Source organism: Photinus pyralis, unplaced genomic scaffold (genome assembly GCF_008802855.1).
Source record: "Photinus pyralis isolate 1611_PpyrPB1 unplaced genomic scaffold, Ppyr1.3 Ppyr1.4_LG1, whole genome shotgun sequence".
Classification (NCBI taxonomy): domain Eukaryota; kingdom Metazoa; phylum Arthropoda; class Insecta; order Coleoptera; family Lampyridae; genus Photinus; species Photinus pyralis.
Genome location: NW_022170249.1, coordinates 17,973,443 through 17,987,511, shown reverse-complemented (window position 1 = coordinate 17,987,511; position 14,069 = coordinate 17,973,443). Strand labels below are relative to the sequence as shown.

The 14,069-nt window shown below is 34.2% G+C and overlaps 1 protein-coding gene across 1 annotated transcript; it reads left to right on the top strand.

Moving 5' to 3' along the window:
* Positions 1–1,499: 1,499 nt before the first annotated feature.
* On the top strand, positions 1,500–6,868 carry LOC116159285. The gene is made up of 2 exons (XM_031472235.1): positions 1,500–1,973; positions 2,021–6,868. Exon 2 carries the CDS (start codon positions 2,343–2,345, stop codon positions 6,705–6,707), a length of 4,365 nt encoding a protein of 1,454 aa, XP_031328095.1. The 5' UTR covers positions 1,500–1,973; positions 2,021–2,342; the 3' UTR covers positions 6,708–6,868.
* Positions 6,869–14,069: the final 7,201 nt, after the last annotated feature.

Here is a 14,069-nt window from a genome sequence, read left to right as displayed (position 1 = left end):
AATCTTGACCTTTTTCGTCGCGCCAGGCTCGGATTCGGGAATATTTAAATAGAATTTTAGCGGGATAATTCGGTTCCATTACAGTATATAGTCAAAAACGTTTCATGATTGTGAATTTACGCCACCAACCAAATCCTGACTCAAAACCACTGATAAATGAAACTGATTCCTTCATAATTTAATTATGACTTTTGAAAAATGTTGTGAACTCAATACGTTGCTGCAGTACAGTTCATAATCCTTGACTACGCAATGAAGACGAAACTAAAGATCTGTATTATCTACCACAATGTATTCAAATAATGTCAAACACATTACACAGATTCTTAAACCTTTAATGACTTCATTCCAGACTACATCGTTACGTGAAGAATTTATTATGGTACAATATTTGCGTTAGATTATAGACACGACAGGGAAGCGGTTTTATTATATCACAATAATTATCTAAATTTTTAATCTTGTTTTATACCATGAATTGTTTGTACGCCAAACGAGTACTATAATTCACACTGACATATTTCCGTTTTACATTCTCCCATTAAAAAATGAAAACAAAACTTTTCGCTTAGAATAAAAAATCACACAACAATTTAAATAAAATACGGCCATTATGCTTTTCCAAGCATAAAAATATGTGGCATATTTAATAACGTCATGCTTATAATACCGCTCTGGTTGTGGATGTAAAATGAAGAGTTTGTTTATTATCAAAACTTGGGGGAGCATTCCTTATTTTGAAAATAATACACAATCAAATTAATACATAAACATCGAAGAATTTGAAAGCAGATTAAAATTTTCTCATGCCACTGTTGCTTAAATAATAAATGAGAAGAATGTACCCAGACCGTTTTAAGAATGTAGGATATCTCCCTTAAAGGTTAATATTGCGTACCGAAGGGATTATAGAGGGCTAATGCTATATTTTAAGATTAGTAATTTACGTAATTTTAATACCGCGTCATAAGCCTGCATAGGATTTATTTATGAGTTTTATTGTCATAAGAGCTGTAATAAAAGTGAATTGTAGTTACCTAACTTTATGAACCTGAACACGCCCGTATTAAAAAAAGGAACAAAGATACCTACGTAAGATTCAAATGATGCATACCAAGCTAGAGATACTGTTATATTGTGCTATAATTAAGTCACAAGAGGAGCCGCTCGGGTTGTAATAATGCGCCATTTAGAAGTGGCGTTTAAAGAAATTAAACTGAAATGAGATGATGTCACTGTCTCAACTTTTTTATTATTCCTTAAATATTTCATTGCAACTAATAAAAATTCTTTTGTTATAAATGTTCTTTTAATTTATTCCTAAAACACTAAAAACAGTTGGCCCTTTTATGTCAATATTGTGCAAGGTTTGGCGTTCATTGAAAATAATAAGCAGTCAGTCCCAAGAATAAACCACGCATAAACAAACGAAAGTATATCATTATCAACAGGTTTTTAAAAGAACGTGGAAGAACTTTATAGCTATTTTATGTATCCAAACATAAAATTGAGATGAATAGTTCAAGGTTGTGGCAAGTTATGCCTTTTGGGTTGCCTATACGTATGTGGTATGTAGAAGAAATTAAGATCAGTAGCGGGCGAAAACACACATTTATCTGGCCATTTTAAACGTTTTGCAGCTTAACAATATATTCTGTGATTCCGAACATAAAATGCAGAATCAGTAACGTGTGTCCATTTGAAACTTTTTGCAGCAAAATAACAGAAATAAGTATATGATCGTACGATTCTGTCGTGCTCCGCAGATGTTCTGTTTCGGTCAGTTGTTTTGTGCACCGTGACTCCCTCAGCAACGCGCAAGCGCTTTAATGTCAATTTTGCCCGTTTCCTGTTCACTCCATGTGTTCACTAAAGTTTACTCATGTGGTAGTTGGTAGTCAGGTATCAGTTTCAGTTAAATTGGTAAAAATTTTGTTACTTTGCCTTTGTGTTTTGTTTTTGCGGCTGAGGAGGTGAGTCTAACTTTAAAAGTCTTGCATCTTATCATATTTTGTTCCAGCTATAACCTATAACAATTAACAAAGACTTGTAACTCGAGGAGAACAGGTGAGTACGCACAAATTTTGTAATTTCTATAGAAAATTAGACTGAGATCCCACAGAAAATTTAAGACTAAGAATTAGAATCATTTAATAGAAACCCAGATTATTGCGACCATATAGATTCTTTTCAGATTCTTTGAGATTCTATAAAATTAAGATTAAGACGTACTTACTGAACTGAACATTTAGTAGTGGTTAATTTGAATCGTTCATTTCTGTGTATTTTGTGAAATTGGCTCTAAATATTCTGTATCATTACATTATTAGTAGTTTATCATTATGCCTCGGAGAAAGGTTGAGTTGAGTTCTGAGGAAGAAGTGGAGTTAATTAAACTTAGGCGAAAAAAGAGGACTGAAGCAGAACGCCAACGGAGAGAAACTATGCGAACTAGCAAACAAACCTCTCATTCCGAGATTAGATCTAGAGTTCATGACGAGATTCAAGTTAACATACGTAACAGCATTTTGCCGAAACACTGTCAAATGAATTATCGATCAAGACAAAAAGGTTATATTGATACTTCTTTACTTGCAATAGATAATGAGCTCGGTAATGAAATACTCGAACATTATATTGGTGCTATGTCTGTTACCTGTATGCATTGTAGTGCAAAACATTTTCCCTCTGAAAGAGTTGCTAATAAAGGTAATTCATTCAATGAATGTTGTAATCACGGTGAAGTATTATTACAACCTTTACCTGTATTTCCTACAATTTTACAATCATTATTCAACGGTTCTCATCTAAAGTCCAAAAATTTTTTTGAACACATTCGAAGCTATAACAGCTCATTTGCATTTGCATCATTTAATGCTAATCTTGTGCATTTCAATTCGACACGTAAAGGTCCATTTTGTTTTAAAATACAGGGACAAATATATTATCAGATAAATACAGCACTTTACCCATCTTCTAATGAGGCCCCAAGTTATGGTCAGCTTTTTATTGTTGACAGTGATGAGGCAGTAGAATTTCGTTTAAGTTGTAATTCAAAGTGTGATTCAGAAATTGTGAAATTAATTGAGAATGTTATGCGTGAACATAATGTGTACGCTCAGTCATACCAAATGATGGCTGAGGAGCTGGAAAATCAGAGGTCAAATTGCAATATTGTAAATGACGAATCTGAATTACATCTTTTATTTACATTGAAGCCTGGTATGGATAAGAATCGTTACAATTTCCAAAGGGTTAATGAAGTCGCTGCAGTTTTTTCCACAACAGCTGATGGTGATATTCCAGAGTCCTATGTAACAGTAAGAAATAAAAGTGATAAATCTTTACAATATGTTAGTACTATGGATGCTAATGTGGAGCCATGGATTTATCCTTTGTTTTATCCATATGGTACTCGCGGCTGGCATTCGGCAATATCTTGTACTAAGAAAAATAGACGAGTCAGTCGAGCTATGTATACGAAATATAGAATGGCAGTTCGTGATGAATTTAATCCATTCTTAATGGGACGTCGATTATTTCAGCAATGGTTAGTTGATAGTTATGTGAAAATTGAAAAAGATAGAATACAGTTTTGTAAAGACAATCAAAAGAAATTACGGGCGGAATCTTACCAAGGTTTGATAGATCATTTAGAAAAGAGATCTCAACGTAATCACCAAAGTATTGGAAAAATGGTAATTTTACCATCAACATTTCAAGGATCTCCTCGAAATATGTTGCAAAATTATCAAGATGCCATGGCAATTGTACGTAAATATGGCAAACCAGATCTTTTCATTACAATGACTTGTAACCCCAAGTGGAAAGAGATCAGAGAGAATTTGATGGATGGACAAACTGCTGCTGATAGACCTGATGTAGTGGCAAGAGTATTCAATATAAAACACAAAACCTTAATAGATTTAATTGTAAATAAAGGTTTTTTTGGAGCTGTACAAGCGTATGTTTATGTGATTGAGTTTCAAAAACGCGGGTTACCACATATGCACATGTTAGTAAGCTTAAAGCAATCTGAAAAAATAACAACTCCCGAAGTAGTTGATCGATATATAACTGCGGAAATCCCAAAACCTGAAGAACAACCAATATTATACGATATTGTTTCAAGAAATATGATACACGGTCCATGTGGAAATTGGTGTTTAACAGAGCAGAACGCCTGTTCTAAACATTTTCCAAAGCATTTTAATGAACGGACAACTTTAGACGAATACGGTTATCCCAGTTATCGTCGTAGAAATACTGGACTTTCTTTCAAACGCTTTGACGGATATATATTTAATAATCAGTATGTTGTGCCATATAATTCAACTTTGTTAAAATTATTCAATGCTCACATTAATGTTGAAGTGGTGTCCAGTGTAAAATCTGTTAAATATTTATATAAATACATATACAAAGGTCACGATGCTGCAGGAATAACTATTGGCGAAACAAACAATGGAATTATTGATCACGATGAAATTCGTGATTTCATCGAAACGAGGTATGTTGGACCAGTGGAAGCTGCTTGGAGAATTATAGGTATACCTTTACAAGGGAAAAGTCATTCAATTACAAGATTACCAGTGCATTTACCAAATCAACAGAATGTTGTAGTCAGAGATGATTGTGATGAAAATGAAATAAGAAATGCTTTAGAGAAACAAACAATGCTGATTGATTATTTTGCGTTGAATGCGCGAGATTCTCAAGCTTCACAGCATTTATATGGAGACATACCAAGTCATTATGTATTTAAAAAAGATGTTACTGGTGAATATAATTGGCAACGACGTCAGAAACAATTCAGTGTTATTGGACGCATGTACTCTGTAAGCCCCAGTCAAGTTGAACTATTCCATTTACGATTATTATTACTACATAGGAAAGGAGCTAAGAGCTTTGAAGATCTTAAAACAATAAATCGAGAGGTACAAGATTCTTACGTAACAACATGCGTAATATTGGGACTTATTGAAGATGATCATGAATGGAAAAGGGCTATGAATGAGGCTGAAATTTGGATGATGCCAAAACAGTTAAGATGTTTATTTGCTCGTATTTTAATGCACTGCCAACCAGTTCATCCGGAAGAGTTATGGGAAGAATTTAAAGAAGCAATGTCACAAGACTATGAAAGACGTTACGGCAGTATTGAAGGACAACAAAAAGCCTACATTCAAATTAGTTCCATGCTTTCTGCAGAGGGTTATAACATTTCAATGTATCCTTCCATGCAACAAGTAAATGACACTGAATATGCAGATGATGTTTCAAATGATGAACAAGCAATAGAAGCAGCATCACGACAATATGAACATCTGAATGAAAAGCAGAAACAAATTGTTGATATTATTTTGGATCAATGTGATGATGACATAAATGAATCAATTGTTTCTGAACCTCCATGTTTTTATATTGATGGTCCAGGAGGCTCTGGTAAAACATACGTTTATACAACTCTGTACAGTTTACTGAAGAAAAAGAATAAAAATATTTGCACAATGGCGTACACAGGCATAGCAGCAACTTTGCTCCCTAAAGGCAGAACAGTACATAAGACATTTGGTTTACCTGTTCCTTTATTTTGTGATTCAACTACAAGCATCAAGAATAATTCAAAGCAAGCAGAATATCTCAAGGATGTTGATGTTTTTATATGGGACGAAGCTCCGGTAGCACCAAGGTACGCATTAGATGTAATAGATAGAACTTTGAGAGATATTACTGACTGCAATGTGCCTTTTGGTGGGAAAATAATGGTGTTAGGAGGGGATTTTAGACAGCTATTACCCGTCAAAGTAAATGCTACTCGCTCTGAAATTGTGAACTTAAGTATTAAATGTAGTCCCCTTTGGCAATATTTCCGTCAATTTTCCCTAACAGAAAATATGCGAGCTCTACCCAATGAACAAGAATTTTCTAAATTTTTACTTGATGTTGGGGATGGGTATTTAAATGATAAAGATTGTAACTTGGAATTGCCACCAAAATGTATTTATAATTTTGATATCGTTGAAAATACATTTGGTACAATGATCAGAGAAAAACGATTTGCAGATCTAACTAAATCAGCTATTCTTTCAGCAAGAAATGTTGATGTAGAAGAAATTAATAATAAAGTCGTGGAATTACTAGATGTAAGTAATGAAAAAATATATACAAGCATGGATAGTGTTGAAGGTTGTGATAATGGAGATATTAACGAAGGAATTTTACCTGAATATTTAAATACGTTAAACCCACCTAATTTTTCTCCTCACGAACTAAAATTAAGGAAAAATTGTATTGTGATGCTGATAAGGAATCTCAACGTCAACGAAGGATTATGTAATGGCACGAGGCTATCAGTTTTAGAGTTGGGAGACAATGTCATAAAGTGTAAGATATTCACAGGAGATAAATCTGGAGATATTGTTTTTATACATCGTATAACATTATATTGTGAAAATGTGTACCCCTTTACTTTTAAAAGAAGACAATTTCCTATTAAGATAGCCTTTGCTATGACTATAAACAAATCACAAGGTCAAACATTTGATCAAATAGGGATTGATCTTAGAAAAGATGTATTTACTCATGGTCAATTATATGTTGCTCTCTCTAGAGTTCGGTCTTGGGAAAGTTTAAAGATTTATTTAGGAAGTCAGCGAAAAAGTAATGTGGTTAAAAATTATGTTTTTAAAGAATTATATAAATAAAAATTGCATTGCAATTTGTAGGAATGATGAATGAAAAATTCTATTGAGAGCTAAAGTAAATATGAAAAAATAATTGTAAGCAATTTGTAGACATAAAGAAAACTAAGAAAAATATACAGGGTGGTGACTGGCGTAACGCATCATAGGGATTTCAATGTAAAATTCATAACATGCGATTATTGGTTCCCCAAATTATTTTAGAGAAAAAATGTATTAAAGATTTTTGTAGAAAAACATTTTTTGCGCCAATCAACCGTATTAGTTTTCAATTTTTTTCATATATAGACGGAAAATTGGAAAAATAAAACCCGCATCTTTTTCAATAAATATTATTATGGTTGGTGTTTCTTGTGAGAACTCAGGTCTAGCCTGGTTAACTAATCGCACGGATTAAAATCAAGTAACGATTAGTGTCTGTGTCTGGTGAAGTTATGTAGGGTTCTAAAGAAAAATAAAAAATAAAATAAATATATTATTATATTGTTATTATTATTATTATCGGTGTTTCTTGTGAGAACTCAGGTCTAGCCTGGTTAACTAATCGCACGGATTAAAATCAAGTAACGATTAGTGTCTGTGTCTGTGTCTGGTGAAGTTATGTAGGGTCCTTAAAAAAAAAAAATAAAAAAATAAAAAAAAAATAAAAATAAAAATCACACACGTACATTGGACATCTAGGGATAATGTAATTCGTACTTACCAACATACCTATTGATGGGCACAATAGCCAACGCTATCAGGAAAGAGGAAAACAAAACAACAAAAAAATCATTATAATAATTCCTGTAATTTTATTAAATGGAGTTTATTGTGTAAGTGTTTCTTTGGCTTTGCGTTTGGGTTGAATACGAGTGGGTTGTGATAACGTGGTGTGTTTTTGTGAAGAAGGAGTTTTGTGTTTTTTAATTGTATTTATGGTGTTTCTTTGTTCCTGAGGTCGTATTTGTGAGGTTGCTTGGGTTTTTGGTGGAGATATTGCAGTATTTTGTGAGCCTGTGGTGCTGTTAAGGTTTTTGCGTTTCGGTTGTATACTAGTGGGTTGTTTCTGAGAAGAAGGAGTATTGTGTTTTTTAACTGTGCTAGGGCGTGTAACTTTATTGGATGGACCTGTCTTTGTAGTACATGTTGCGTTACTTGTGTTTATGGTGTTTCTTTGCTCTTGAGGTTGTATTTGTGAGGTTGCTTGGGTTATTGATGGAGATATTACAGTATTTTGTGAGCTAGTAGTGCTGTATAGGTTTCTGCGTTTGGGTTGAATACGAGTGGGTTGTGATAACGTGGTGTGCTTCGGTGAAGAAGGAGTTATGTGTTTTTTAATTGTGCTAGGGCGTGTAACTTTATTGGGTGGACATGTCTTTGTAGTGCATATTGCGTTACTTGTATTTATGATGTTTCTTTGTTCTTGAGGTTGTATTTGTGAAGTTGCTTGGGTTTTAGGTGGAGATATTTTAGTATGTTGTGAGCCTGTAGTTCTGTTAAGGTTTTTGCGTTTCGGTTGAATACGAGTGGGTTGTGAAAATGTGGTGTGTTTCTGTGAAGAAGGAGTTTTGTGTTTTTTTAAATGTGCTAGGGCGTGTAACTTTATTGGATGGACCTGTCTTTGTAGTGCATGTTGCGTTACTTGTATTTATGGTGTTTCTTTGTTCTTGAAGTTGTATTTCTGTTGTTGCATGGGTTATTGGTGGAGACATTACAGTATTTTGTGAGCCTGTAGTGCTGTTAAGGTTGTTGCGTTTGGGTTGAGTACGAGTGGGTTGTGTTTGTGATAACGTGGTGTGTTTCTGAGAAGAAAGAGTATTGTGTTTTTCAGCTGTGCTAGGTCGTGTGGGTGAGGGCGTCTTTGTAGTGCGTGTTTCGTTACTTGTATTTATTGCGTTTGTTTGTTCAGGAAGTTGTGTTTGTGTGGTTGGTTGAGTTAAGGGTGGAGATATTACAGTATGTTGTGTGTCATGTTGCGAGTCTAAAGTGCTGTTTAGGCTTTTGCGTTTGGGTTGAATACTAATGGGTTGTGATAATGTGGTTTGCTTCAGAGGTGAATCTCTGATTGTAGTATATGTTGTATCATTTGTTGTACTTGTACGATGAGTGTGTTGTTTGTGTTGAGTAGTGCTTCAATTTCGTGCCTGATTTGTTCCTGTGTGTCTAATGTAAGGAGTGTATTTTTAAGGATAACTCTACGTTGGTCTGCAATGCGTTGTTCTGTCAAGTGTGCTAAATGTGGGTATTGTGTAATGAACGCGTGATATAGTTTACCTCTGTATGCTGTCCTGTCCGTTTCCATCTTCGTGATCTCCAGATACGTACCGAAAATGAAGCGATTCATCCCTTCGTCCCATTTCATACGTCTTTTGGAGGTATCCTTTGCGCTGGTCCCATCCACAAGCGGTTGAGAAGCAGGCACAAAGGTCTCTTCATTATTATTATTATTATTATTATTATTATTATTATTATTATTATTATTAAATATGTAAATGTACAAATTATAATCACTAAATCATGTGAGCGGAAGAAAGTAGTGGCAGTCGACGGCAGCCTATGTATTCTGTCGACGGAACGGATGGACGGACGGATCTAAGCGCGTCCAAGGGTACTGCCTCGCCCCTGGTCAAGGTCGGTGGTAGCGGTGTGGGAGATCGGTCTCGGGAGCCTCGGCCAAAGTCAACAGGATTAAACGGCAAGCGGCGGCCGGCTACTGGTAAATGCCTAAAACAAAATTAAAGCGCACAATAAACAATAAATAATCGGCTTCGGTAGCGGTATCTACTAATCTACAGGAAAGCAAATACCCGAAAGCCCCTCCTTATAATTAATGGAAAGTAACAGAAAGTAAAAATAAGCTTACTTTGTAATTAAACTAAATTACGGAAAAGCTCAACAATTATGGTACTTGCAAAACGTAGCTTGAAAAGATGCAGAAGGCAAAAAGATCTCCTCTAGACAATGGTTTTACCTTTTATAAAATTCGGCTATAGGTACCATGGAGGGAACAACGGTTTACCTTGCTCGACGGCGTGTCCTTGCGATAACTGTCACTTAAGTATGTTAATACTGCTATAGTCTCGGACTGTTTGTCACTAATATTGACCTATAATTGGTGTTATCACTCTTGGGATAATAAAGTTTATTATTATTATTATTATGATAACCCTCGAAAATTAATCACGTCCATTCCAGACGTTTTAAAAATACGGAATTCAAGTTTTTTTGTTAGATGTATCTAACGGGTTTAATTTCGACTTAATCGGAGGCTGTTATCTGTAACTAATTCAACTAATAACAGTTAATTGTACTTATCCAAATAGTCGGAATGAAATCTTCAAATTCGGCAGTCCAGCAATGCTCTTTTGTTCCTTGGAATGTAAACGGGGAAATCGGTTATCAAGTTGATATTTTTCTTAAACTGCACGACCTTATTGCCGGTTTTAATGCTCGTTTGAAATTAACATAGCAAAACAAAACCCTCCTAATAATTACTTAACGGAGTTGAAATTTTAAAGTATTAATTCGCCCTCTTCTTTTAAAGGACAAGAGCTTTTTGACGCAACAAAGACCATTTCCCAGAGTGACATTCTGATATATTTCTGAACGTGTCCTGAAAGTAGCAAATTTTTTAATGCTCTCAACATCCACAAAGTGAGGTAACAGTATTTCTGCATGTTAGATATCCTTTAGAGGCCTCCAATTATTATTAATAAAACTTGTAAGCAAATAGGTGAATTGGATTTAATAAATGAGAATAGTTATTTCATTGAGAACAAGAAAAGGTGCGATTGGAAAGGTGGTCAACCGTGTAGCGGAGTGTATCTGGAAAAGAATATATGTCAGATTACCCTGTAACAAATTGCCAAAGAGAGTTGAACAGTAACCTTGTAGTAGAGAAGACGTACGATCACGCGAAAAGATTGTACTGCAGAATGAATGATCGACCATGGGGTAAGTATTGCAACAATCACGACGGATTTTGTTGGAGCTGAGTAAGGTTAATCAACTCCCGCTAAATGTGAGGCGAAACGATCGGAATATGACAAAAATATAATGTAAGAATTGCAAATTTCGTAGGTTTCGCAAATGCACTTTCGTTCTTTATATTCCCTATCACATTAGCATTGTAAAACGGCCACGATTGTCTTGTAAATGTCTCTTAAGCGTTCGTCCAGCTGTACCAAATTTATGGCTTAAGATTCAGATTTATTCGGACAATCTAATTTTATTGAATAAATAAAACATTACCTTTTTACGTGGTACTTGATCTCTCTTGGGTAAATTTAAATAAGGTACCTATAGTAATTTACCCGTCTGTCGCCGCTTTCTTGTAAAAGGAATGAACAATTAACCAACTCTCAAAGAGGCCGATCTCAAAATTTTACCATTAATACATACGAAGCATACACTCTGAATTAAGAAGGGGGCAGGGCAAAGATGTAATAAATAATGTGATAATGGGCAGGTAGGCAAATACTAATTCCCAGGCCATTGTATTAATGTACCCGCGGGCTGCTCAATTATTTATACGTATTTATTTACATTGTCACCAACTGCATGACTGTTATTCTCCTTATTTATTAACTAATCGTTAAAGGCAGATGGAATCGTGAGCTTTTTAGGTCTGTTCAGTATATAGTGAGTAATTCTTTTTCGTTTCAAACTTCCGGTATATTAGGCTAAAAGTATTCCAATTTTGAAAAAAAGTGTAGATAAGAAGCTATTATTTACAAAGATTAATGATCGTAAGCTGTAACCTATAGCTATCAAATCTGTTATACATATACCTTTTTATATTTTATAGTAAATAGCTAAAGTACTGTTATTAAGATCGACATGAAAGCAAAAACGTTTGTATAGCTCGATATGATAAATATTAATAGTATAGGAATTAATTTTTGATTAATTGATTTCCTTGATGAGGTAATGTGATAAACTGCAGTCGATTAATTAACAGGATACTAAAATTAATTTCATTTTCAGGTTGACTGACGTGTATAAGATAGTTTCTTAATTATATGCTGTGTAAGTAATTTGTAAAGGGTTTTGGTTGAAGTAACGGTAGATCAGAACTCCAACCGAATGTTCTGTTTGGAAAAGTGTTAGTGGCAACATTTTCTAAAATTGTTTGTTGTACCTTCTTATTGGCGCATTTAAAATTTATGTACTTTGCTTTTGTAATATAATATTTTTGTTAGTCATTTGGTACTACTTTACGTATAGATTAGTATCACGTGTTTTGTTTATGGTTCTTATTTGCATATTTAATTTGTAAAAGCAGATAATGTCACTCAACCGTGATTTATAAATATTGGTAACATTTATCGGCAATGTTTTGCAATGTCTATTACTAAAAATCCCATCAAGCCGGTTCTGCAATATTTAAGTGGATGCAAAATCCTAAATATTTGTCCATTGTACTCGTGGGTTTTCTTACCTATAATTTCATTCTCGAGGTGGTCTTGCCAGAGATATAAGAGGCGGTGCCGGTTCGGTTTGAAGTAATCGTTTGATTCGGCGAATTTTCAATTTAACTTGTTACCGTCGCCATTTTTTTAATTCCGTCTATAAACACGTTACATAAATTCCTGAATCAATCCAATTTAAAGGAAACAATAAAATGCACAGACAATGAAAATTTAACAAATTTTTACGGTCCCTTATTGTGTAAATAAGTACATTTATTCCTTCGAAAAATTTTTAAATAAAGAATAAACTTAAAATGTTATGTATATTATAGGAATTATAGCGAAACAATGAGTCAGATTTACCGTAATAAAAATTTGTTTAACTTCAATAGCTAATTTTTAGGTATTGGGTCAATTGGGATAGGCATAACCAAATAGTTGACGCATGTCATAATACCAAAGGACTAAAGGGAGTATTTTAATCCTGATATCTTGTAGTGTGGCTATTGTTACAATAGAAATACAGCTGAAGTCGTGAGGGGTTAGGTTTTTAGGTATAGATTTTGTATACAAAATCGGCCTATTGCAATTGTTGTAGTAGCACTTTTGGAAAATGAAGGTAGTAATTTCTTAACCAAACATGATTCCCAGAATCCAAAACCACTCCCAGTTCCAAAACTTATACAGTGCCTTTCAAAAGAAAAAAATTATAGTGCTTTTAATTATTTAAGCTCTTTGTATGGCGCAACACGCAATTAGAACCATCAACAATCTGGCCTTTAAAATTTCTTGCCGATCATATTTAAGAAAAATGTGTCAAATTCTTGACAGAATAGCTTCCTAGCTCAAACCAAAAATCGCGCTTTTATCATATCATATTATATTTGTAAGTGCGATTGCAGTAACAATTATTGACACGTTAAGAATAAAAATTCAAAATAAATATAGGACACACGGAATGTAAGAAGACGAATGTATAGCAGTAACAAGTTCACGCTCACAGAATACGACCCTATAGAGAACAGAAATTTTGTTTTGACATTGGTGAAGGTATATTCAGTCAAAAGTATAGGCTTCTATTTGAAAAAAAATAAGTTGCCCTACACTTAATTCCTTAAGCACAGTTATGTGAAAATGAGCCCGTCTGTATGAAGAATATTTTGTATAAATCATTTTTTGAAATCCCCGCTAGTTTCCTCAGTAATGACTGTCTCAAGATTAATGTGACACTCTGTATATAAATTAATTAAGTGACGTTGAAATATAAGATCACCGAACTGGCGGTCGCAAAATTTACCTCAACTCACAAAAGGAATAATCGCTACATCCCAATTCGTCTGACTTATACGCAGGTACAGTTACACTCTAATAAATTATCGTAGGTAATTGCACAAGTGATCAAAATTACCGATAATTTTTTTGAAAGCATGTCTAAAAACTGCATGAGTTTATTTTCATATTTTGGCGAATCTTTTAACAAAATATGAAAATGACCGATTGCAGTTTTTTACGGACAACATGCTTGAATAAAAAATTATCAGGTTTATTTTGATGCACGAGTGTAATTTGGGGGACTATTCAATTTGTCACATTTCAACCAGTGAAATGTCTCGATTTCAAATTGCTGCGCCAATGGGAACGAATTATAGTGATAATTGCACGTGTGGTATTTCAGCGATAATTTCACGTGTGGTATTTCAGCGACAATTCAATGCGATTATTCAATGACATTTGTCAAACTTCCACCAGTGAAATGACGCGAAATTTTGTCGTATTAACCGGAACATTCTTCTTAGTTTGTTAATCAATTTCGACAACCGACTTATCACCACATCTTTTAATTTAATCACTCATAACCAATTAGCTTGGAGCACAAAAGTTCGAATAGAATCAATAGCAAAATGAAAAGCAACTTCCATAATTTATTTTGACGTTTATTGTTGTCATGGAAATACATTCGCGTGGGTAATTA

What these genes read in the sequence shown, in the direction of transcription:
- LOC116159285 (XM_031472235.1), top strand. Translation starts at nt 2,343, where the DNA reads ATGCCTCGGAGAAAGGTTGAGTTGAGTTCTGAGGAAGAAGTGGAGTTA.